General features: G+C 45.8%; 1 protein-coding gene across 2 annotated transcripts in view; it reads left to right on the plus strand.

The window, feature by feature from the left end:
• The first annotated feature begins 592 nt into the window (after positions 1–592).
• The window catches only part of afap1 (actin filament associated protein 1), an 87,588-nt gene continuing 60,826 nt past the window's right edge, over positions 593–27,354 (plus strand). For both annotated transcript variants that reach the window (XM_083789098.1, XM_083789097.1), the window contains exons 1-3: positions 593–794; positions 22,238–22,366; positions 24,736–24,818. In XM_083789098.1, the coding sequence (XP_083645224.1) occupies positions 758–794; positions 22,238–22,366; positions 24,736–24,818 (249 nt within the window). In that variant the 5' untranslated portion in view covers positions 593–757. The remainder of the gene's footprint in view (positions 795–22,237; positions 22,367–24,735; positions 24,819–27,354) is intronic.

Raw genomic sequence — 27,354 nt, forward strand, 5'->3', positions numbered from 1 at the left:
GACATGTGAATCCCTTGACTCCTTCAAAACCGCTCTCAAAGGGCACCTACGGATGGCTGCAATTCGAAACTGGCCTCTGTAAAATCTGAATCCCCCCCACCCCCCCACCCCATTTTCCCTCACTGTATATTGTATCTTTTCCCTTTTTTGCTTCCCATATGATGAATTTAGCTACATAGAAATGTCTATTTGTATGTCTCTAAATGTTTGTATGTCTTTAAATGTTTTGATGAATTGAACAATGTGGACCCTGTTGTAAACAAGTGTAATGCTTAATTGGGTCGTCCACTCACAGTTGACAGTCTTTGTATTGAGTTTGTGCTTAAAATGTACTGTAAATTCTACAAACTGTTAATAAATATTTCAATCAATCAATTTCAATCAATCAATCAATCAATCAAAAGCTATAGCTTCTGTCTACCGTCCCATAGCCCGGACGACGCTATAGCGTCGTCCGGGCTATGGGACGGTAGACAGAAGAAGAAGACAAAAAAAAAAAAGAAAAGAAAAGAGGGAGGAGAGAAAACAGAAAAGTTTGAAAGGAAAAGAGGAGGTTCCATTTAGTTCCATCCAAGCCTCCTCCAGCCTTCACCGGGTCCTTCACCGGGAGAAGGACAAACCTCTGGCCGGCTGTCGGTGACCCGCCCGGCGGCTGTACTCTGTCCCGACTCCCGGGGATTCGTCTAGTTGTATACGTACACATATACGGTTGGAACTTGGAGCTTGTTATTATTCGGAACCGAATCAGATCATCATCATGAGGAGCGACCCCATTTTGTTCGCTTCCAGCAGGGGTGAGTTTTCTCTGAGTGGATCGAAGTTGTTGTGAATTGTCGGGACAAAAAAAGAATAGCAGATCACAACACAACACGTCGCGTCCGTCCGCGACCTGTTGTGAGCTTGTAGATCTGCTATATTTTGTGGACGTGCGAGACCCGTGCACCTCTGTATAAATAAATCAGTTATCCTGCAGTCTCAACAGCTGCAGGCTCATTAATAATGTCTGTGGGGATGATCATTATTCTAATCCAATGTTCATTTAGAAATGCATTTTGATTGAAATAGTAACTACTTTCATACACAGGCTACACACGTGTTGTCCTGTCCATACATTGTATTGTGCCTCTTTTAGTTTGTTTAGAAATGATCACTAAATGTCATTTCATCATCGAGACGGTTACGTTACGTTTAGACTCTAAAGCAGTTATGTTACTTTAGACTCTAAAGCAACATAACTGTCTCTATGCATTGAAATTGAATACAGGTCAGGACCACAATGGAAATAACAAAGGCCATAGGGCTTTTTGTGTCATCCAAGTTTTAGCACCATTGTATAATCGTACCTCTGCACTATTTGCAAACTGTAGTATTCAGTCAATCTAAAACAACGATTTACGCATAAACAATGGAATAAGCTTTCATAGGTTAGACATTTTGACATCACGTCCACTGTATGATATCCACTTTTAGCAATTAGCCTGTTATTAAGTAGAGTTAGTTTATTATAGGGGGACACACTGCAAATGGCACACTGAATGGGCAGTAATATGAAATAACTTTCCCCTGAGAGAGAGAGAGAGAGAGAGAGAGAGAGAGAGAGAGAGAGAGAGAGAGAGAGAGAGAGAGAGACTGTGGAAAGACTGCTGGCTCCTCACGGTGTCATTAAGGTCGTGGTTGGTTGTCTCTGGTATTATGGAGTCGGGGAGCTTGAGCGGCTCGCTTGCAACCCGAGATCAGCCCCTTGTGTTTTCCCCCCTCTCCTCTCCTCTCCTCTCCTCCCCCCCCAACCCAACCCCTCTACTCTAACTCCCTGGGTCTTCTTGGCTGATTGAATAACGGCCCTCACGACATCCAGCACCACCGCATGATGATAACCCTTGGTTTGTTCTGTTCCCCAGCCCGGCCGGGCCCGGGAGCAGCCGAGCTCCCCTGCTGCCCTCCGCAGGCTGTGTGTGTGTGTGTGTGTGTGTGTGTGTGTGTGTGTGTGTGTGTGTGTGTGTGTGTGTGTGCGAGAGAGAGAGAGAGACAGAACTGACACTGTGCTGCTGCTATATGCACAAGACTGCACTGATTCTGTTTAGTCCAGTAGAAGGAGCATAACTCTCTTGACAGACACTGCACTTTGTGTGTGTGTGTGTGTGTGTGTGTGTGTGTGTGTGTGTGTGTGTGTGTGTGTGTGTGTGTGTGTGTGTGTGTGTGTGTGTGTGTGTGTGTGTGTGTGTGTGTGTGTGTGTGTGTGTGTGTGTGTGTGTGTGTGTGTGTGTGTGTGCGTGTGTGTGTGTGTGTGTGTGTGTGTGCGCGTGCGCGCGCCGTAGTTCCCGTGTACTGTAAATCCCTCTAGACTTATAGTTCACTGGTTCTCAAAGTGGGGAAGATTATAGGAACGGTGCCAACCAGTGCTTGTCAGATGTTATAATACCCCTCCAGGGGCCCACGAGGAGGGGACTGTTTTGGAGGGGTGCGAGGAGGTCCGGTGGGTGACTGCAGGTATGCATGCCAGAGGTTTGCAGGTCAAATAGGAACCCATTAAAGTCCCCCGGCACACAAGAGACGCAGATTTAAGTGTCAGTGACTATGTCAGGAATGTTTCAGGTTTTTTTTGTCGTCCTTATGTCTATGACCACAAATTATTAAAGAATGTTACTTTAGCCTATTGTTCAGTCAATAAGCTTGTGTTTATCCGGTATAACCTATAGTTTCTTTGAAGCACTCGTACTTTGAGCCGTTTGTCGACTATCGGGTTCGTGTTCTCCGTGTTCTCTCGTGTTCTCCTCCTCTGATTCACTCTGGTCGAATGTGAGTCGCTCTGGACGAAGAGCTGCTGCTAAAACGCCTCAACTGTAAGCACGGCAGTAAAAGTGCTCTTCGGTGTCTTCACCCCCCCCCCCCCCCCCCCCCCCCCCCGTCCGCCTCCTTGTCCCAGTGAATGGTAACACAAAGCAGGTTGGAGGAGAGCCCACGGCGGGGCTCTGCTCGCCAGCCTCTGGTCGGCAGCTGTGCCGTATCAGGTGGCTCGGCGACTCGTCCTCTCTGCCTGGCATTTGCCGCGGTCCCTGACAGACGCGCTTTGTGAAGACACACATTTTTCTACTGAGAGCGCTGCAGTTCTGTTCTGGCCGGAGGGGTGTGTGTGTGTGTGTGTGTGTGTGTGTGCTTGTATTACTATACTAGTGAGGGCATTTTAGGGGTTGGGGTGGGTTGACTTGAATACATAGTTGAGTGCTTGTGACATGATGGGACCGACAATAGCTGATTATTGCCTCGCAGACCTATCCTTTGTGACCTCTTCATTTGCATGTCTATGTGAACAGGAAAGGACTGACAAGAAGGCCAATAAAATGTGTTGTGTGGAACTTAGGCCTGATGTAAAAGTGTGCTGTTTATATTGGAGCAGGATTCTCTAGTGCAGGGGTCTTCAAAAGGGGGTCTGGGACCCCTATGGGGTCTTCAGAAGGGGGTCTGGCAGAAGGGGGTCTGGGACCCCTATGGGGTCCTCAGAGTTACTACAGTAGGGGGGGGGGGGGGTCTCCGAAGCTTTGTATGATTTTTAACCTTTTTGTTTTTACATTAACCACTTGAATCCTAGAATCCCTATTCTACCCCTACACAATTATATACAAAATGTAGTGTGGGGGTCCTTGCTTCATCTCTCTCTCAGCTTCTATAGGGGGTCCTTGTGCTGAAAAATGTCAAAGACGCCTGCGCGTTGTAGAAGACCTTCTGTCACTTTCCAAGTGGTGTGCAGAGAGGGTTGCCAAATTATATTTTTGGGGGGTTTCTACTAGCTACCTAGTATGTTCCTTCCTACAATAAAACGAGGTCTGTACGTGTGGGGCGGCTATACAGTTTACTGTAGTTTTACAGTTAGCTGACAGTTTTCTAAGCTGTTTGGCTTTATACGAGGTGCCATATTCGAGGGGGTCAAAAGCGTGTTGAAAGTGTTTATGGCCGTGTTGATGTGTTATTAATTGGCCATTGGTGGTTGGGTTTGTGTGATGTGGCTTAGATTGGGTTAGAATGGGTACATGGTGTCAACATTTGGCCCATTTGGTTGGGTTTTAGTAGAACATTTGGGGGGGAGGGGGGTCCTCTCTCTCTCGTTGAGAAGCCCACTCCCACACTGAAATGATGATTGAAGTTTAAGAGCTTTCACATGTCGCGGGATAGTTGTGGAAAAAGTATACTCATATTTTTTTACTTAAGTTTCCCTGCCAGGATTAATTAATTAACATGCCAGGACATCGCTCCATTCAACCCTTATTTTGAAGATCCAAAACACAGCGGCCGTGATGTTGTGTCAGCTTAACCCATTCTGAACGGGCACCATTTTGGTGTTGGCATCATGTTATGCTTTAGCTATTGAAAAATAGCAGATCTACAAGCTTGTATCGCGCCACCGAGTGGCGCGATACGAGCTTGTAGGTCTGCTATTTTTTGAAAAATCGAAGAACGACTGACATTTCTGATCTCAGGTCAGAATGGGTTAATCAGACCAGTGTGTGTCCAGTGGAAAACTCGTATGAATCTGATCTCAGGTCAGAATGGTGTGTGTTGACTCTCGACCGCTTGTTGTTCTCTACCTCTACCTGCTAGGCTCCGTGCAATAAGTGCTGTTTTGACCAGAAATGCCGCCTGGGAGGGGGATTTGGAGACTAAAGCGACTAATGAAGATGGCGCAGCCCAGGGTCTAAGCTAACAACAGAGTAGCCTTTTCACTAGATCGAATCAAACGCATCTATACAACTGAATAAACGTAGCTACGTATTTTGGCAGCGTCGCTTCCCGACAAATAACGCAGACTGCGTTTTTTTAGCAGGAAAAGGTTAAGTGAAAGTATCAATACTGCAATATAGAAATACTCTGTAATGTATAGTGTACAGAGGTCGCCCCCCTACCCCATGTCAGTCAGTATGCATCTAGAGCAGTGGTTTTCAGCCCTTTTCATGTCAAGGTCCATTATGTATTGGGCATTGGACCACCATTTGATGAGATATATCATCTCAGACCCAAGACTTAGAATATTTGTAAAAATCGTTGGATAAGATATAACAATTCCATGCTGTATTGGTGTTGTAACTTGGTACCATTAAGAGAGATAACAGGCAAATGTTGGATCAAAATAATTCTTCTACATTCTATAATTGACTTGTGTAGACTTCGTGTAAATTAAGTAATACAAATGTTGAGGTACTTTTGGTTTCATGTTATACTAAAAGGGTCCATTTGGTTAGCTGGGAACCACCTGAGAGAGAGCGAGAGGGAGAGAGAGAGAGAGAGAGAGAGAGAGAGAGAGAGAGAGAGAGAGAGGATTCTAGTCTCAAGCCAAGCTCAACAAGTCCCGCTCCCTGTCAGAAACAAGGCCGACACCGTGCCAAAATAGCGCGCTGTCATGTGGCTTAACGTAAACTGGCACGGTGCCCGCACGGTCTGAACAACAACACACGTCCATTTAAAAAAGCATGTAGCTCTGGACTCCCTCCCTCCCTCCCTCCCGGCCCCGAATGTAAACCAAGTCAGTTAAAAAGACATGCACACATTTGACCCCCCCCCCCCCTGTCTGGTGGTAATTGCATCCATTAAAGATGGTAGGATAAGTTGTGCTCCGCCCGCCCCGGCGGCTCTTAATAGCTTAGTGTTGTAGTAATGGGATGAGCCTGTGTCTTCTGGGACAAAGCAGGGATTATACACGGAGGGAAGGCCTCACCGTCACCCCCAGTGGTGGCGTGCCAATGCAGGGGGAGACACGGAGGGGTAGCGTGGAGGACACGCTTGTGAGTGTATAATTAATGTGTGCGTTTGTATGTGTTTGCGTGACTGGGGCATCGCTTGTGAGACGCAATGTTGCAGCAGCTGTGTGTGCGTGCGTGTGCATGTTTGTGTATGTATGTGTGAAATACGTGTGAATGACAGTGTTTGTTTCATCTCACTCACAGGGACACACCCACACTCAGAGAGTAAAAGCCTTATTATATACTGAGTGCTAAGCAACTCACCGCGGTTTTCAAAGGGTCCATTATTTATTCTGCATTTGAGCCACGGACCACCATTTTGATGAGATTTAGCCTCTCAGACCCAAAACGTATGTTATCGTTGGATGAGATTTTGTCCACAATTCTATGCTGTATTGCACTAATAGTACAGGAGAACGATCAAAATAACAATCATTCTACATTCTCTAATTGTGTAGTCTTCCTGTTAATTAAGTAATGCCAGATGTTTAGCCAATAACTAACTCTTGAGAGCTTTCTATAAGTATATTTGGTTACCGACTCTCCACCATTTAGCTTTGGAACCACCTTGAACGCCCGTCAAGGACCACTGGTTGAGATGGAGTAGGTAACCTCTCAGTAGAGCGGGTCGCCACGGAATCCAAGGAGTTCAAGATCATTGCCAAACGTGACTATATACATCGGTGTGTCGGTGCCTTCGCGGAAGGAGCGCATTTCTCACGTCCGAGAGATTTCCCACAGGCAGTTTATACCCTCAGCTGTACCCTCCCCAAGTCTCTCATGGGGAACCCACATTTCCTCCCATATGCTCTCAGGGAGGATAAATCCTGAAAACCAGGAGAGCGTCTAACCACACCAGCCCCCCTCCCCCTCTCCCCCGTTTGGCGTGCGGTTCCCAGACGGAGTGCTCTCTGATTTCTCTTTTAAACCAATTTTGGGGCAGGAACCCCTTTGGTGTTAGCAATAGCATTATGTTATGCTTTAGCTATTGAAAAATAGCAGATCTACAAGCTCATAGCGCGCCACTTGGTGGTGCGCTACGAGCTTGTAGGTCTGCTATTTTTGAAAAGTCGAAGAACGACTGACATAGAAATGTATAGCTTTTTCAGAAAACTGTCAGGATGTAGAAGACATTTTTAGAATCTGATCTCAGATCAAAATGGGTTAACCACGTTAAAAGGTGGGTGTCCCTCAGAGGTCTGTACTTGGTCCCCTCCTTTTGTTCCCCAAAAATACACCCCCCCCCCCCCAAAAAAGGTTTTCGCACAGATGGGGAGTTTAGTAGATTGACTGTGTTCACCTAATGTTCACCTGTTTTCGCCAAATGTTTGTCTCTCATGACATGCCCAGAATAGGGGCGCAAGAGTTCATGTGCTGAAAGAGACAAGAGACAACGAACAGAGCTCTCTCTCTTTCTGTCTCTGTCTCTGTCTCTCTCCCTCTCTCTCTCTCTCTCTCTCTCTCTCTCTCTCTCTCTGTCAAATCTCCGGTTACTTCATATTTCTTCACCCTCCCCCTCCCCCTCTCATATACTTATTTCCACATCACCTTATCGCTCGCCTCCATCTATAACCCCCTCTAACCCTGCATGCTCTCTCTCTCTCTCTCTCTCTCTCTCTCTCTCTCTATCTCTCTCTCTCTCTCTCTCTCACTCACCTCTCTCCCTCTCTCTCAGATCACGGTTTCACAGGATCGCTATTTGTCGCCGCAGAAACATCTGCTCTGCAAAACCACCTGTACCGCATATCGCCTGATAGCCATCTCTGTCGGCTCGGCCTGTGATGTTGGCGAGCCCTCATAATTACAGACCAGAGAGAGAGAGAGAGAGAGAGTGAGGCTGTCCATCTTTGTAATATTTTCCCCCTTTCATCTAACATGAATGCGTCTTGCCTATAGCTTCAGGGCGATGCCGGTCTTTATCAATCACTTATTCATCGCTTAGTATTCGACTGATCGCAGGATGTGCACAGCGTTTCACTGCTGATTGGTCCCATTAAGACAGCTGGCCGTTTCTACAAAATGCTTTCTAAATCAGTAGTTCTCACTTTCACGGTTGATCAAAAATGTATAAAGAAAAATCACGCTCGTGTGAAGTGGAGACTGACGTGGGAGTGGATTGTCACACCCGTCTCATAAAGTACAGTTTTAGACAGCAACAGCGAACTTGAGCCACGAGAGTCCATTTGTACACCTGTGACTGTCCATTTGGAACCCCATATAGGAATCGTTTTATGTTAACCGGTAAGAAACTGAACCGTTACGAGGGAATCATTAAGGAAACGGAACGGTTAAAATCCTCAAGGATCCCAAACCTGAAATTCTACAGGAAGTAGCGGAAAGCTGGACAATGGGACACTAGAGAATGAGAGTGAGAGTTTCCAGACGCCCAGAGGAGGAGGTGGTGGTGGTGGCGACTTACTCCAGCTTGGGCGCAGCTGGGAACGACTTCCCCTCTCTCTCTCTCTCTCTGTCTCTCTCTCTCTCTCTCTCTCTCTCTCTCTCTCTCTCTCTCTCTCTCTCTCTCTCTCTCTCTCTCCGTCCATCCGTCCAGTCGGTGGGTTCCTGCCCTGGGTGTGAGGAAATGTGCCGAGTCAGAATCTGGGAGAGTTGCAGGAAGGAGCTTGGCTCTCGGACCCAGGCCCAAGTAGAGAGAGAGGGAGAGAGAGAGGAAGTGGTTCCCTGCCAATCTAAACACTGTTGCAAGAAGGTGGGCAACACATGGGCACTAGTGGTGGAAGAAGTTTATTCCTGCGCAAGTGCTGCAGTTTTTACCATTGAGGTAAAAGCTAATGGCAGGCTTGCTCAGGGGATAATATTGAATCTTGACCAAGATTGGTCAAAATGTACGTCAGATCCTTTGTCTTGGTGAGGCATGACCTTTGACGTGATCTAAATGTCTATAGAAGAGCACAGAGACAAAATACAATGATATGATATTGTATTAACATACTCTAGTACACAGGGAGTCACGACCCACAGGTTGAGAACCCCTGCTCTACCATACAGATTGGACAAGATTAAATTTTATGAATTTAGAAAAGGTTAAATTGTGCTGCTTTAAGTAAAAAGTAACAATAGCACTTTGCCAGCCTTTTTGCCTCCTTGTTGGGCATTCCAAGTTGTTGGAACCCTCTACCTGCCAAATATAAAGACGAATAGCCTGCACCTATATAGCCCAGCTCTGAGATGGTACGTAGAAGTGGTTGGTATTTAATGACCTTGGCCATAAAGGCTTTGGGGTTTGGGCTTAGGCTTAGGGTCAAAGGTGCAGGCTCTCTCTTATTACAGACACAAAAAATAGCTTATAGATCAGCTATTTTCAAATTGCTGGGGACCTCCTGGAACCCCTCTTTGTGTCCCCGGACCCCACTAATTGAGAACCAGTGTTTATGGTGCCAGCGTTGAGTGGCGGGGGGTTACGGGTAACTATGGCGATGGTGCCAGACCATAAACCAACCCCAATTAACAAATGCCACCATCACCATCTTTTACTGTAACACAACAATGCAAATTACTCACCACAACCGCACGGATGCCACAGTGATCTGAACTCACTGAGTCACTGTGCTGACTGACATGGGCTTCTTGATTGGTCCATTAACCCAGTGGTTCCCAAACCTTATAGCCTGTGACTCAGAAGAGAAGTTAAGATGTTTGCCTGGGACCCAAACTATAGTGAAAATAGCAGATCTACAAGCTCACAAGTCACAACGTGCCTGCGAAGGGTCCCGACCCAGTGTTTGGGTATTAACCCATTAAGACCTGAGGTCGATTATGCATGGTTAAAGTGGTAAAAAAACAAAGTGGGGTCCCTGAGACTGGTTTGGTTCAGTCAACAGCCCATTAAGATCAATCATCACCCCCAGTGAGGCGGAGGAGGCTTAGGTTAAACCACTGTATGGAGCATTTATCACCATTGAACCATAAAAGTTTCTGGTCTAGAGGGGCGGGTCGCGGCTCAGATTTGCGCACGCCCTGATTGGATCTCATCGATCTGTCCGTCACCCCCGGCCCCTCCTCTCCCCCCTAGTGCAGCGCTACGTCACATCATTTGGAGCGACGCCCACCCGGAAGGGTTGACTCCCACTTTTAGACCAGAGCGGCCAATGCGTTCCTCCAGGCTTTCAATTTTTGCACCAACAAAAATGAAAGCCTGGTACCGAGGCTACTGCTGTCAGATTTGTACATTTTTACTGCACAATTACCGGTAAGACGCCTGGGACAACCTGGGACGCCACGCATCCACCTCGTTGACGGCAGACTGCTGGGCGAGCGCTGGCGCTTTGGCATGGGGGGCGTCAGCCATAGCTATAGGTTGTCTCCATATATGGAGCTCAAGGTGAAAGCCTTCGTTATTTCACCTAGAGCTCCATATATGGAGATATAACAGCGAGGGACAGGGGGGGGGGGGTGATGGGGGGGCATGCAAACTTACTCGACACAGAAAGGCCCTTTCGCCAACCCCACCTCGGGTATGGGTACCGATGACGCGGAGGAGAGAACACACCCCCAGCGTCCCCAGCTGGAATCGAACCCAGGACCTTCTAGCTGTGTCCCCGTGCAATGCCTTTTAGTAGTTATATTATATTAGTTTCAGTAGTTCTCTCACTTCAAAAAGGTTAAAAAATAGCAGATTTACTACTTCGTCTACTTGGCTGTCGGGCAAGTACAGGTCATGTTCTACTTGCCCAACGCTCTGGCCACGTTCAGGTTTTAGACAGATATCTCATGTTGTTTAGTTTATAGACCCTCTCAAACGAGCACCTTTTGTTTGTTGGGCAACCTGTAAGCAAACTCTACCTGCCCAAAAGTTATATTTACCTTCCAGACGACGGGCAGCCACAGATGATCAACCCAGTTAGTGTCAACGACTGGAAGCTCATTATCGTAATCAAGGCAGATGTTTTAAGTCATATGTTCTCGGCACTAGAATTACACGATTGACACTATCCATGTCCTCCGTTCCAGATGTGGGCTTTGGTAGAGGCTCTTGTAGATGCACAGTCACTCGTCACAAAAAAGTCTTGTAATTATCAGAGAAAACCCAACAAAGACAACAACAACCACTCCAAAGTTGATTTGGCCCAGCTGTGGTGATGTCTTGCTGTCAGCCTGGTACGGTACGCGCGCCGCGGGCACATAACCGCCTTTATAGACCACTCGCCAAAAACCTGGGCATGTAGTTATGATGTTCTGTTTGCTGTGAAACCAGTGGTGGAAAGTACTATTTACTTAAGTACTGTACTTTATTCTTTATTTTTTTAACTTTACTAGAGTATTTCCAATTTCCAATACCTTTACTTCTACTTCATTCAATCTCAGATCCAAATAATGTGCTTTTACTTCACTTTTCACAGTACAATTATGACTAGTTATCCAGTTCATTTTGATTATTATTACAAAACATACATACACCAATTTCCACTTCAGCCCTATATACATTTAGGCCATTTGAAAATGTAATACCCGATCTTCAAGCTCACAGTGAGTTGCGATGCGACACATTGTAAGCTTGTAGATCGGCTATTTTCAAGGATTTCTGCATTGCATTATTGATACTTTTACTTAAGTATTTAGTACTTTTTTCCATTACTGGATGTAGTCTGTTTGCTGTAAAACCCTCACTTATATCTCTCTCGTCTCGGGCTAACAACCTGTCATTATTTACAGCGACGGGCCGGGTTCTGTGATCAGCGTGGTTTGTAATTAGACGGAGGGGAGGACAGCCTTTCTCCAGGGAAACTCTGATCCCTCCACTTGGCAAAGAGAGAAACTTGATCTATTATAATTGTGTGTGTGTGTGTGTGTGTGTGTGTGTGTGTGTGTGTGTGTGTGTGTGTGTGTGTGTGTGTGTGTGTGTGTGTGTGTGTGTGTGTGTGTGTGTGTGTGTGTGTGTGTGTGTGTGTGTGTGTGTGTGTGTGTGTGTGTGTGTGTGTGTGTGTGTGTGTGTGTGCAGGTGCGAGCGTGTGTGTACACGATAAACTACATTTGTGTACACAATACACTACATTTAAATGTGTGTAAGATACTTTGTATTCACTGTTTGTTTAATGTTTGACACATTTTCTCCAGCGATGCCACTAAGTCTCTTAAGCCCGGTGTGCGTGTGTGCGTGCGTGTGCGTCTGTGTGTGTGTGAGTGCGCACGCGCGCATTAAAGAGACAGATTTCAACTTGAAAGCTTGTCATCTCCAGACTAAACACATCCCAGAAGTGTTACAGAGACGGTTTTGTAACCAGCAACAGGCATCTTAAGGGCACACCATGACGCACACACAGAACTTAGCGTCTGTCAGTGTGTCGTCAGTCCTGACACCTGTGTTCCGCTGTCCTAAGAACTAAGCATTTTTCACTTAGAACAAGCTGTCAGTGGAAGTTGTACTCCACAAGCAAACATGACCCCTGTGGCCTAATGCACATGCTGCACTCACACGTTCTTTCTTGTACTGCTATACTTGAGGACTATCGGATGGAATTCAACCTATTTATTACCAAATCTGTCCTCATAACCTTAACCATCGCCTATCTGAGGGTATATGCACGTGCCATCATCATCATACTCAGTCAGAAGTTATGTGGGAACGCCTACAGAGTGGCAAAAAGCTACTTTCTGACCTTGACAGCCCATACATCCACACAGAAAAGTCCTATCTGATTAAACGACGTTAAACTCACTTTGCCACTCACTTTATACATGCGCATACACCTAATCCAATCCAGTCCTAACCGCTTGGCAAATTAAAATATGGACTAATTGCCAACGAATGTTCTCACTCTCCATAATTTCACCCACTAGTATACACCAGAGGTTTTTAACACTTTTCATATCAAGGTCTATTATTTATTCAGGATTTGAGCCACGGACCACCATTTGACAACATTTAGCCTCTCGGACCCAAAACTCCGGTCTGGATTGTAATCGTTGGATTTTGTCCACAATTCCATAATGTATTGATGTGGTACCATTTGCCCATTCTGACCTGAGATCAGATTCATACGAGGTTTCCACTGGACACACACTGGTCTGATGAACCCATACTGACCTGAGATCAGATTCTAAAAATGTCAGTCGTTCTTCGATTTTTTTCAAAAATAGCAGACCTACAAGCTCGTACATGAGCTTGTAGATCTGCTATTTTTCAATAGCTAAAGCATGACATGATGCCAACACCAAAATGGGTGCCCGGTCAGAATGGGTTAGGAGAGATAACAGGCAAACATTGATCAAATTAACAATTGTGTAGACTTCTTGTAAATTAAGTAATGCAGATAATACTTTTACGGGTCCATTTGGTTTAATTTTACACTCGCAAGAGTTAAAGATCTAAAAGGGTCCATTGGGTTACCAACTCCATCGTTTAGCTGGGGACCACCTGGAACCTTCTCAAGGATAAGTGGTGGTCCCCGGGCGGACCACTGGACCACTGGTTGAGAACCACTGGCATACACTCATATAGTCTGATTGATACTCCGTTGTGTTGGCGGTGTCGCGCACCGTGAACATAAAAACACCCCTCACTTTCACCTCAGCATTCATGCACTCTCACCCCCCTCTCTCCCAGGTCAGGGAGGGCCATGCGTGAACACTGCAGCCTGGCTGGCAGTGTAAACATTATTTTGACGTCGCCTTAGGTGTTTTTTGGTTTGTTTTTAGTCATTTGTTTGTCTGCGTGGGTGCGTGTGTGTGCATACGTGCGTGGGTGCATAGGTGTGTGGGTGCGTGTGTGTGCATACGTGCTTGTGTGCATAGGTGCGTGGGTGCGTGTGTGTACATAGGTGCGTGTGTGTACATACATGCGTGGGTGCGTGTGTGTGCATACGTGCGTGTGTGTACATACATGCGTGGGTGTGTGTGTGTGCATACGTGCGTGTGTGTGCATACGTGCGTGGGTGCGTGTGTGTGTGCATACGTGCGTGGGTGCTGCCGGGTGCAAAGTCAGGCCGAGGCACGGCGGGTGTTTTTCGGGGGGGGGGGGGGGGGAGTGGCTATCGTTGGCTTGCTAGCCCTGTTGTTGACGCAGCACGCCGGCCTGTGTTATTGGGAAGTGATGAGTTGCTGGCGAGAGATGGGGAGACGGGAAAGTGAGGGAGAGGAGGGACACACACACACACACACACACACACACACACAATAAAATCCTCGTTGAGAGAGAGAGGTAAAACGCGGGGGAGAGAGAGGTAAAACGCGGGCGAGAGAAAGCGTAATTGAAGGGGCGAGGTGACAGAGAATAGGCCAGAGGGAAAGGACAGGGGGATTTTGTTTCCCTTTTCCCTGAAGGAGGCGAGTGGGTGGTTTGTTTGCACGGCGAGGTATTTTGCAGCCGGCCCAGAGCGCCCTCAGGGTCTTGTCTGAGGGTGGTCCTTTATGCTCGCTGCACACCACTTAATAACCCCACACCCCCTCCCCATCTTTGGTGATCTGGAGAGCTCACTCTGGTTTTTAACGTCCCTCTTTTACAGTATACACGCACACAGACACACATGCGCAAACAGACTCGACATGCACGCACGTACAGGCGCACACGTGTGCAAGACTGTGTGGACACACACACACACACACACACACACACACACACACACACGTGCGCACGTGCACGTTGACCACCCCTGCGGAGGTAACTTTGCGTTTGGTTCCACAACAAGCAGCATGAAATAGCAATTGCAGCACCATTGTAAGGAGCCGTTGGAGTCGACTCTCGTATATAAAACGTGTGCAATATAAAAACACAGGCAGGAGACCAGCGGTGTTTGTGTCATATATACACACTGACGCCACACCATGCCACATACCAGACCTCTCTGGGTAGCAGAAGAGGTGGAACAGCATCTGCTCTGTTTGTAATGCACCATTTGGAGCAGGAATACACATTATTGCCGGCCCTTAAGGTGGTTGTATTCCATTGGATGTCATTTTTCCTCTCACAAGCGCTGTGTGTTTGCACATGCTTTACTGTGCAAGAGCGCTCTCTCTCTCTCTCTCTCTCTCTCTCTCCCTCTCAGGATGATCAGATAAGATTATGGCAGGAATGTATGTGAATGTGTGAAATCTGCTGTTTATCTTTCTGGGCGGAGGAGCAGCACCTTCCTTCTTCTCCTCCTCCTCCTCGCAAACTCTGGATAGAAGACTAAATTGCGATTCCATCGGAAAAGCCACGAGCGTCTTATGTGAAGATTATTTACGGAATGCGTGACGTAATGCCGGCTAAGCGTGGAATCCAAAAGGTCGAGCCAATAAGCTCCTCTTCGCTCTCGCTGCTTGCGAGTCGTGGTCCCGGAGTGCGGAACTCCCATGGCATTCTCCAGTGGTGGAAAAAAGGACCACTTTCACCACTTTTCAAACTATCTTCATGTAATTGGTCCTCAGTAAATGTTCATGATAAAATACCACCAATTTCTTTCTACTCTGTCTGTCTCTCATAGAAGGGCTGTGGGCAGTTCATCGGCAAAGCGTTGCTGTTTGTTTTGGCCGACTCTTACAAGTAGAAGCCGTGCACGTGCGTCATTTCCATCCACCAGCTGTTTTAAAAACCCCGATAGAGGCCCGGACGGACTAGGCGTTTTCTGACGCTTAAGTGTGTTTACACCCACTAGTAGAAAAAAGTATATTTTATCGTGATCATTAGTGAGGACAGATTTTATGAAGATGGGTTGAAAAGGGGTGAAGTGGTCCTTTTTAAGTAAAAGTATCACTACTGTAATATAGAAATACTCTGTCAGAAAGTATAAACGTCCGGAATTCAAAATGTACTTGAGTGAAAGTAGAACAGTGTTGGCATCAAAATGTACTTAATCTACCAAAAGTAAAAGTTGTGTCCAGAATTAGTCACACACACGGCACAGCGCTGGCTGTCATGCCGTGTGTGTGTGTGTGTGTGTGTGTGTGTGTGTGTGTGTGTGTGTGTGTGTGTGTGTCGGTGTGTGTCGGTGTGTGTCTGTGTGTGTGTGTGTGTGTGTGTGTGAGAGAGAGATTTGAATCTCTGCAGATAACCTGTCATAAGTAGGTGCGTTGAAGAACATGGTGGTTGATGTATACAACAAAAGGTGCCGCGTACATTCCACTGTCAGATCTCCCCACATGGAAGTTGTGAAGGAGATTGTGTGAAATGAGCAGTGGCGTAAAGTAACTTAACCCCATTTAGACCTAAGGCCAGATTATACTAATGTCTTCTAAATCCTATAACAACTTTCTGAAAAACATGTTTCTATGTCAGTGGTGCTCAACTTTTAACATTCAGTAGATTGTCTGTGGTCTGGGGTTTTCTAGCTGGCTTAAAGGAGAATTCCATACTAAAAGGCTTTCTTACCTTTCTTTGTAGTTGTTACGTCCCCACCAAAGAGGTCCAGGTGTTATTTTGTGCAAAAGCTCCTTATTGGCTATTTCCCCTACCATAAGCCCTAAATGAATTGCATTGAATTGAATGGGAATTGAATGGGGCTATGTGTTGTGCTAATTCACTTATTTCCATCGCTCAAAATTATAATTTCTTTGTATATATCCTCTCTTCATAATGTAAATAATATCCCAAGCGGCACACTTTACTACTTCTTTCGATGGAAATAAGCGAACTAGCATATCACCCCATAGCCCCATTCAATTCCCATTCAATGCAATGCAATTCATTGAGGGCTTATGGTAGGGAAAATAGCCAATAAGGAGTTTTTGCACAAAAAAACACCTGGACCTCTTTGGTGGGGACGTAACAACTACAAAGAAAGGTAAGAAAGCATTCTAGCATGGAATTCTCCTTTAAACAAGTGCTCTGATTTGCCTGTGGACTGAGAGGTAAGAGTCCACACATCCCATATATCACATAGGAATTTGCCAGCAAATGTCACTGTTGTTGAGGCCTGTTTGCCTGTTTTCTTTGCAGCTCAAAAGGCTCCAGAACACACAGAGAAAATCCCAGGAAAACCACGATTCCAAATATTTGTATACATTTGAAAACCTGAAATGAGACACTCGTATACCAAAGTACTTTGGTACATTAAGTACATTTTGACACCAATACGTTCTGATCCGGCTTGTTGTGAACTTGTGACGCAATGGTTACATCGTTACTGAAACCTCATTATCTCCAAAACGATTACTTTTCAGGATTCCAATTTAAAAAATAGCACTTTTTTTTGCTACATTGTGTGACATTGTAGTATGATAAAGCATTGGCTGCCAAATGCAAGATATCTCGTTACGTAATTCACACCCGTTAACTACGAGATTTCTCATAGTTAATCGCTTCATATCAAATATGAACTAGAAAAAGTGCCCTTCTGGGCACAGGTCTCCACCAGGTTATCCACAGATCCGTGCAGTTAGAGGTAAAAACACTTTTCGGCCAGTTATAGCGCCACCTTGAGGCTGAGTTGAAATTGTTCATGTGGCATTTTGTCCTCAGCCTAGTGGGAATGTGGGTGCACAATTTCACGGAAATCACGCGATGTGTTCATGATTTGCAGCATTTTGTTTGAAACTGAGCACTCCTATGAACTTTGGAAGCCAATCTTAACCAATCAGGATGGAGTGTGAGAAATCTGAAAGACCGGTTTGGTTGAATGGCTCTAGAGAGACTGTGTACCAATTTGCGTGATGTTTGGACAAAATCTGTAGGTGTGCTGTGCAAAAACCTGTTTTGCACAAAGCGGCCTCCTGGTGGCGCTATAACAGGCCGTTCTGGAAAGTTTGGGGCAGAGGTTCATGGTTGGCATCCAGGGAGTGTGTGTGCAAAATTTGGCATCGACCGGGTTAACGGTGGCTGAGATTAGCTGGTCACGGACGGACACACGGACACACGGACACACGGACACACGGACGGACGGACGGAGTGCAAAACATACTCTCCCCATGCCTTCGGCTGGTGGAGACAAATATATATTCATATATTGAAATATGAAACGGCATCGCGATTGAAATATTTAAAGCATTTCTGGAGAAAGATAGACATTGTGTGCTAATGCTAACATTAGCTTTTTCTTCTTCTTCTCTATTTTGGGAGACGGGGGAAAATGGAAGTGAATCAGTGGTAATCTGCCCAAATCCGGCCGGCACAAGCTAACTACGATTAGTAGCCACTGGCCACACGGCGGAAGCAAAATTAATAATAATAGAAAAAGGATATGGAGATTATTATGGACACGTTTCTGCCCAATAGCCACAAATACCCATTTGATACAATTTCTATTTCTGGCACGCCAATCTAAGATAAGTTAGACAAGACATGATTTGGTAAAAAAAAAAGTCTACTGTTTATGTACTGAAGGGCATAGAGATATCTGTGAAATCAGAAATAGACATTCTCGTACATCCACTAGTAGTGTGTAATTTACTTGACATGGCAAAGACTAACTCCATTACTTATTTGTGAGGACCTCCTGGAACCCTATCTCAAAGGATACCCGGGGGGGGATGTCCCCCCGAACCCCATGTTGAGAAGCGCTGCATTAAAAGATCATAAAGCATGTTGAGGTCATCGCCGTGGGAGACGACGGATGGCTTCATCACGGTCGCACAGCGCGAGCTTCCTCTTAGCAGGAGACTTGAGAAAACCTCAACCATGGCTTACACTGACCCCCCCCCCCCCCCCCCCCCCCCCACAGCCCCCTCTCTGCTGCGTCTGCCCCCGCTATACTAACCTCCATGTGACTAAACACCAGCTGGTCCAAGAAGTGATCTCTCTTTTTTTCTTTTTACTGAAGTAAAAATACCAATGCCACTGAATGTAGACACAATACCAGTAAGACGCCTTTTAGGGCGAGAAGCGACCGCAGGGCTGAGAGACTCTCTACCGGAATAATGTCACTTCATTATGTCAGCACTACAGCGGAGCGGACAGGCGGTGAAATCTCTACCGAAGTCCTGATGTCATGTAGATCTGCTATTTTTCAATAGCTAAAGCATAACATGATGCTGACACCAAAATGGGTGCCCGTTCAGAATGGGTTAAATCAGTTTATAATCAATCCCAGGTGTGTTACAGTGATCCAGCACATCTGCAGCTGAACTAGGGAAGGGAAGCGCTTGATTTCCATGCAAACCCTTTGCCGTGCGGCCTTCTAAGCACATAGCATGGTGAGCTGTGACTGAGTGGCTCCGGCCCCTGGCGGCGATTGTATACATTCACAAGTGCACCCTATTCATTTGTCACTCTAGTCTGAACAGCCGTTCGCTGTTGAAGAAGTATTTTCCTGTTTGTAACCGTTTTAGAAAAGCAATAAGCCACGCGAGGTCCGAGGTTACCTTGTGTTTTATAAATACATAAAATACAAGGTAACCTCACACCTCTTGTGGCTTATTGCTTTAGTTGAAACCAGGCTAACCAGCTCAACCTTTTTTTTAGCTTTTGGTCCAAACATTGGGTGTGCCTTGGCGTGGCGTTGTGTCCTCATGTCGCTGGCTTCCGTTGAAAATGAACGGTAGCCTGCATCTTTGTAGCTGCGAGTGTGAACGCAGTGTATACGCTATACCTACTGTATTCAATGTTTTTTTACTGTAATGTATCGGCATCACACAATGTATTTAGAGTACCAAAAGTAAACATTATGCAGAATGTCCGATCTACAAGCTCATAACATGTCACATTGCAAGTGTGTCAGCCCTTCGGTCGCCCGTCGCCTTAAGGCGTCTTACCGGTGTGTGTTTTGTAACAATAACCTAAATATGCAAAGAAAACTAGTAACCTTTTTCCCAAGTAAGTATTAAGAAAAAAAAGTAATATACTCAGGTAAAGTAAAAAAAAAAAGAAAAAGTTACTTCATTACAGTACTTGAGTACATGTACTTAGTTACTTTCCACCCTTTGCTAACCGCTGCACACGGTATGAATGATATCATCACCCAATGACGGGATAGCATCATCTGTTTACAATAAGCTCCAGTTGCGCGGAGCGAGAGACAGAGAGAGAGAGAGAGAGGGAGAGAGAGAGAGAGAGAGAGAGAAGCCAAAGCCATCCCTTATAGAGAGGGGGCGTGCTTGTTATCGCCTCGGTGGACGTGCTGCACTGCGGCGCCGAGCAGCGCTGCAGCTCTTTACAGTCTGCCCCCGTGAACTCGCTGTGTGTAAAGTGATCCCCATCTTGACGGCATCACTTGAGATACGAGCGCGGCCGTGCAACACCCCCCCAAGCACACACACGGGACACGTCTTACCAAACCGCCTTCCCTCCACTATTATTCACTCCCCCTGACCTTCTGACCTCGCACTCCTCCTGACCACATTAACCATGGCGTCCCTGATATCGGCATAAGGCAACAGACACTCTCTGACATAGCCCGTGGCCTACAGTGTATGATCGTCTGTCTGGTGGAAACCTCACATGTCAAATTCAAAAGTAGCACATCAACAGTACAAGCTCGTAGCTTGTGTGGATCTGCTATTTTTATGCTTTTACGTGTGACGATGTAGTATGATCATTTGTGATCGTTTATTTACGAAAGCGACACAACAAGCTACAATATGGAGTGCCCGACAGCAACGGTGGTACTGTATGCTTCATTCATTCATGCAGGCTTGAGCAACACTTCCAACAGTGACCTGGTCGACAGTGTAACCGGAACACACTCCGCCATTTTGTCGCTTTTGCTAACCACCAGTGTGAACGCATCCATCACGCGTGTGAATAAACACAGTGTTAGTTTAACTCTGAGAGTGTGCAAACGGAACCTCACAGGTCTGTAACTCTGAGAGTGTGCAAACGGAACCAAATGGACCTGGTCCATTGATTGAGTTGGTTCCGTTTGCACACTCTCAGAGTTACAGACCTGTGAGGTTCCGTTTGCACACTCTCAGAGTTACTGACCTGCAGGGGTCCCTTTGGTTCTTCTGTTTGCACACTCTCAGAGTCACAAACCGGGGTCCATTTGGGTTCCTTCCCTAATTATCAATCCTTTTTCGTGGGCATACCCTAGAAATCCCCCTCAAGGACCCCTGGGCGTCCCAGTACACCCTAAAGGCCCTTTGAATCCTGAGGAAAATGGTCTTTACCTGTTTATAGCCTTATGACACATTTGGTCCTCATAAAAGTAGAAAAGACACGCATGCATGCCACACATATTGTTACGCACTTACCTCAACCTCTTGTTGCGTGTGTTTATCCAGCCCATGGCCTTTGTTGTGACGCGCAAGGGGCTGTGTTTTCCACTTAGAGCTATAATTCTACTTGATGAGATGGATCCCTCAGGTGGGTTGCCAGGTGCTGGGCATCCTGCCTTCTGGGAGCTTCCAGTTGGAATTCCCTCAATTCACCTCCGCTCAGTTGATTGATTGAGAGGGCAACCTTCGTTACCGGCTGGTTGCCTACTAGCTGTCTTGTTTTTATAGCTGTGTGTTTTACGACACCACATTTGCCAATCCACCGAATCCGACGCAACTATCCCTTTGTTGCTTGTACTTTAGTATGTGGAAGAAAAGTCTATTTCCCAGCATTTCCAACACTTGAACATCTTGAAAGCGAAACCATCTGACCCTTAAAGGATCTACTACACCAGTGGTTTTCAACTGATTGTGAACCAGGGGACCACTGTTGCGTTGGGTTGGGATATGGGCTAAGGGCTAAGATTAATGCTTTTGTAACACTATGCATCCCATGTGTATACATTCCACTGTTTCTCAACCAATTGTCCACTGACTACTAATAATTTCCTAATAATAATGACTCAACCAGACAATCCGCTGCACTTCCCCCCCTTGAGATTCTTACTCCGCATACTTCGCATTTTAAGAATATATTTTTAAATATCGTATTGTTAATGTCCCTCAAACGTGTTTCTAAAGTTTTGGTTCTAAATCACCACTCAGATATACCCAGTCCAAGTCATTTCTCTCTGCCGTATAAAGCTGTTTCAGTCCAAGTCATTTCTCTCTGCCGTATAAAGCTGTTTCAGTCCAAGTCATTTCTCTCTGCCGTATAAAGCTGTTTCAGCTGCAATACCACATTGTCCTGATTGGGCAATGCTGCTATTTTGCCAGTTTATGCAAATTATTGTCTCCACCAGGCCGAAGGCCTGCCTTCTGTAGTATATGTGTATGGACGTGTGGTGTTGTTCTGTAGTTTGTGTGGACATGCGGTGTTGTTCTGTAGTTTGTGTGGACATGCAGTGTTGTTCTGTAGTTTGTGTGGACATGCGGTGTTGTTCTGTAGTTTGTGTGACCACTGTGTTGTTCTGTAGTTTGTATGGACATGGGGTGTGTAACCACTGTGTTGTTCTGTAGTTTGTGTGGACATGGGGTGTGTAACCACTGTGTTGTTCTGTAGTTTGTATGGACATGGGGTGTGTAACCACTGTGTTGTTCTGTAGTTTGTATGGACATGGGGTGTGTAACCACTGTGTTGTTCTGTAGTTTGTATGGACGTGGGGTGTGTAACCACTGTGTTGTTCTGTAGTTTGTATGGACGTGGGGTGTGTAACCACTGTGTTGTTCTGTAGTTTGTATGGACATGGGGTGTGTAACCACTGTGTTGTTCTGTAGTTTGTGTAACCACTGTGTTGTTGTAACCACTGTGTTGTTCTGTTTTGCAGCGATGGAGGAGCTGGTGTGTGAGCTGCGTCACTTCCTGGACCTGCTGGACAGGGAGTACCTGAGCGCCGGGGTCCGAGAGAAGAAGCTGCACCTGTCCAACATCCTGCACAGAGTCCTGGCCGACAAAGGTAACTTGGAACACAAGCTATAGCTTACTTGGTGGTCGCGTGCATAAAATAGCCTGTATTTCAAGCTCACAACACGGCAACTCACACAGCTTGTGGGTCAGATATATTTCTGGTTATACATTTAGCATCGGGCCAGGCAGTGTGGCAAGGACCATGGGAGGCTAGGGGTTGGATTCCACCGGCATGGTAGAACACCTTACACAATCACAATGGGCTCCGCCTTCGCCTTCGTGCGGAGCCATCTTGTCATTAAGTTAATCAAATGCCACCCTGCTTTTGCAATGCAAAATGGCAACATGGCCGCCATGTGGTCTATTTACTCTATTGGAAAGAAAATGGGCATCTCCCTTGCTTTCTTCACAGGTGTTACCAAGGATTCTAATGAAGGGCTCTGTTGTCTGTTCCATTTAGTGGTTGTGTGGCAACACAGAAATGTGTGGGGAGGCTCAACTGGTATAGCGTCCTAAATTAGGAGAAACAAATTGTGTACAAATAGTTGGCTATTCAAAAAAAGAAGGACATCTGTAGAAAAGCACGGCGGCAGCATGGATGTTTGAATCCGTCCCTAACCAGCAGGGGAAAACCCAGGGTTGGGTTTGGGGGGGGGAAGACAATGAAAAACATGCCCATGGCACAACCGACGTGGCCACGAGCTAAAGGGCTAGGCTACCGCTTTGCTCTGGCAGAGGGAGAAGTAGCAGGACGCGATGCATTAGCTTTTAAATGGGACAAAACGGAACATGTCCAGTTTAACTGTCTGTCTGGCAGAGTAAAAAAAAAACGTTTGGCTCGAAGAAACATTTAAACATGGATAAAGAAAAAAACAAAGCAAAACGCGCACATGGCGTTGACATCGGCCGGGGGACGGTGATGGCTTTATTTCTTCTGTAGTCTGTGTTTGGCCTCAGCAGGGGAGGTCCGTGGAGAGAACGGGGACACTGTCATCTCGGTTAGCTCATGTGTTTTCTGACCAGAACCCTCCACGACGCTATGAACGCTTCACGGCTGGGGTCGTAAAACATAAAACATAAAACATTAGATGCATCATTCCCTCCAGGGATGGGTTAGTGTCATTGCAGCAGCAAAGACGTACTGTAGCATATTAAATGGATCAAATACAACACAGCATTTCAAGGAATATTTCACGTTTTTTGTTTTTTTGTTTTTTCATCGTCTACTCACTCAGGCTTCTCTGAACAACCCAGGCAGTTTTTATATTAAGGATCCCTGGCTAATAAGACAAATATGCCTTAACCCATTCTGACCTGAGATCAGATTCATACGAGGTTTCCACATGGACACACACTGGTCTGATTAACCCATTCTGACCTGAGATCAGATTCTAAAAAAATGTCAGTCGTTCTTCGATTTTTCAAAAATAGCAGACCTACAAGCTCGTATCGCGCCACTCGGTGGCGCGATATGAGCTTGTAGATCTGCTATTTTTAAATAGCTAAAGCATAACATGATGCCAACACCAAAATGGGTGCCCGGTCAGAATGGGTTAAACATTATACTTGCCCTCTAGCCTCTACAACTAAAATTGAAAAAATTAAAACACCTTCATATTTTATTTCTTTCATAAATATATTTCACTCAATAGGAACTGCTCCCGTCGCAAGTTGATAATGTCATACTGTATGTCCATATGGTCTACAGTAGCCCTATGGAATGTTGGAATGAATTAAAAACAACTTAATACTTCCTAAAGTTAATATGAGCATCAAAGCAATATTTAAATACTTTTTTTTTTAGCACATGCATTCCATACGTTCCATAGGGCTAGACCATATGGACATATCAACTTCTTATTGAGTTCTCTATTTATGAAAGAAATAACATATTTAAGGTGTTTGAATATTAGTTTAGTTATAGAGGGCAAGTATAATGTTTTAAGGCATATTTGTCTTATAAGCCAGGGATCCTTTTACGTTGCTTGATTCAGTATTTAGCAGTGGTGGAAAGTACATTCACTTAAGTACTGTACTTAAGTCTAATGTTGAGGTATTTTACTTTAATTGAGGATTTCCGATTTCCACTTCTACTCAACTACGTCTTGGATCCCAAATATTGTACTTTTACTCCACTACATTTATTTGAAAACCTTAGTTACTAGTTACTTTGCAGATTTGATTATTATTACAAAGCATACATGAGCCACTGACCGAGTGGCAAAAAACTACTTTCTGTCCTTGACAGTGCATACGTACAAAAGTTTGATTGCATTAAACAACGTTAAATTCACTTTTCCACCTACTTTGCCACTTGATTTTCCACTCACTTTATGCTTGCCCATATTCCCTCTATTCATCAGATCGTGACACTGATCTGATCCCCAAATGTCTCCTTTGTCCTCCTCCTCCCTCCAGAGCCCTCGTTCAAGTCCGAGATCCACAGCGGCCTCCCGGCCCCCCCTCAGATGCCTCTCCCTGAGATCCCTCAGCCCTGGCTGGTAAGACCACAGAGTTATACACTATTATAAACTAGAGAGCGGACAGCCAGCTGTTCATTTAAACGGAGGTTGCTCAGTGGCGTTTTGAAGCAGCTGGAAAGAGTATTTGAACTTTGAAGTGATCAAACTCTCATCTTCCAAGAAACATGAATGGTCTCAGAAATGTCATAAAAGTAGCCTTATTAATGCCTCAAATCTTTGATTTCTTCAGCTGGTCGGTCTAAAACATCATCAATACATTTTCAGTCTTGATATTTTATTTAGCTTTATTCCATGAGTACCCCAACGTCACCTCACACGTTCACGAAGCAAACCAAAGACCCACCGACACACTCTTGCTCGTGCATGTATTTCTTCCGCCTGCAATTCCAGCTTTGACCAGTAGGGCCGGCGGCTTCAACGTTGGACAGCCACTCTGGGGGCAAGACTGTCAACTTTGACCTTTGACCTCCCACCCCACATACAGGACACACGGTGCAGGCTGGGAAACGTAGTCACCAACCACATGCTGATCGTCAACAACACAAAGCGGGAAAAATAAATAGATCTTAATCCATATTTTAACTTTGTGTGTTTCTGTGTTGATTTTGACAGCAGATTTGATTTAGTTTTAGTCTAAATCTACAGTAGATATTTTGGCTGGCCTTGATGGCTGATTTTATCATTTTTAGCATGCAACCAAACATAACATGACGTGGTTAGTTCTATGGATCTCTTCTCCACTAATCCCATGTCAGTGTATTAAGTCTTAGTTTTTGTCGTCAAAATCCACACTGGTGTTTTTTAGCAGATCTACAAGCTTGAAACGTGGTGTCGAATCAACACATTTCAAACGTGTAGATCTGCTGCTTTTGAATTTGAAATCCTGAGAAGTAAAGTGATTTAATGTACATACAAGGTTTCCACCGGCCAAAGACGATAATATTTAGTCTGGGGGCAGAAAAAAATGTTTCTCTTCTAGGAGAAAGACTCATATAATTTTCTGTCTTTCTCTCACACGTCTTCAGATGTGGTCGAGGAGGATGACGTGCGTTGCATACATGTGGTCTGATCGGGTTACCGGCGCGCTGACAGCTCGCTATGTATCACAATGGGGCCTGCTGGGATTTTCCTTTTTTGTTTTAAACCATAAAAAGAGGATTAAATAACATAATATTATTGGGGTGATGAAGCGGGCTCTTCCAGTATAACTGCGACCCGGTCAGCGGGACATGTCAGGACCTGCTTCTAGGCCCCCTGCTCAGCGCTCCAATATTATGCACACAGAATAACTCTTCCTACTTTCGGGCCCCTTCCCTATACTTCCTTCACAGGTGTTACCGATAATACTAATTAACCCATTCTGACCTGAGATCAGATTCTAAAAATGTCAGTCGCTCTTCGATTTTTCAAAAATAGCAGACCTACAAGCTCGTATCGCGCCACTCGGTGGCGCGATATGAGCTTGTAGATCTGCTATTTTTCAATAGCTAAAGCATAACATGATGCCGACACCAAAATGGGTGCCCGGTCAGAATGGGTTAAGGCTCTGTTCCATTTAGTGTGCGGTGGTTCTCAAACTTTTGTTATTTATTTCAACGACCATTATATCTCTGAGAGTGTACAAATGGACTCTTAATACACACCCGTACACACCTGTACGGGGCCATTTGAAACCCACTCAAGGACACTTTAATTGAGACCCACTAGTGTAGCAGAGTGTTTCCAGTGAGCCAAGGTGGCAACATGCACAATAGCAGCAGCACCCTGACACTGTTTGACCAGTAATGGAACAGAGCCTTCATTAGTACCGTCGGTAACACCTGTAAAGGAAGTGGGCGGTCGGACAGGGTGGGAGGGCCCGGGGCGGTCGGACAGGGTGGGAGGGCGTTACGTGAGGTCCAAGCCCGTTTGAGTGTGCCCTTTACGACAGTGGTTCTCAAAGTGGGGGTCCTTGAAGGGGGTTCCGGGAGATCCCCCCAGCTAAACGATTGGCAACTCTTTGAGAGTGAAACAAATGGAACCAAATGGACCATTTCGTTCCATTTGTTTCACTCTCAAGAGTTTAATGTACGGAGGTGTTTACTGTGTGCATGTGAATGGAACATCTGCTTCGTGTGTGTGTGTGTGTGTGTGTGTGTGTGTGTGTGTGTGTGTGTGTGTGTGTGTGTGTGCGTGCGGCCGCGCGTGTATACTGTATGTATGCATGTGCATGTGTGAACATGCGTTTGTGTGATGAATGCGTATGTGGTGGAGGAGGGGGGGGGGGGTCCGGTATGTGTGTGTGTGTGTGTGTGTGTGCTGGGGTGGGGTGGGGGGTTCCTGTGTGTGTGTGTGTGTGTGTGTGTCAGAGCAGATGTGTGTCTTATGAAAGCCAGGTGTCTCTTGATGGTTCACGAAGCTGCAGAACCACAACACCTTGTTCTACACAACACACACACACACACACACACCCTCGCCTCCTTGCAGGGCTCTTTTACAGCGCACTTTGTAATTAGAAGCAGCCGACAGCCCCAGTCACCTCTGGTCAGCTGTGTCTGCGCGTGCATGTGCGCGC

The sequence above is a fragment of the Protomyctophum parallelum genome (assembly GCF_964188405.1).
Source record: "Protomyctophum parallelum genome assembly, chromosome: 18".
Taxonomy (NCBI): domain Eukaryota; kingdom Metazoa; phylum Chordata; class Actinopteri; order Myctophiformes; family Myctophidae; genus Protomyctophum; species Protomyctophum parallelum.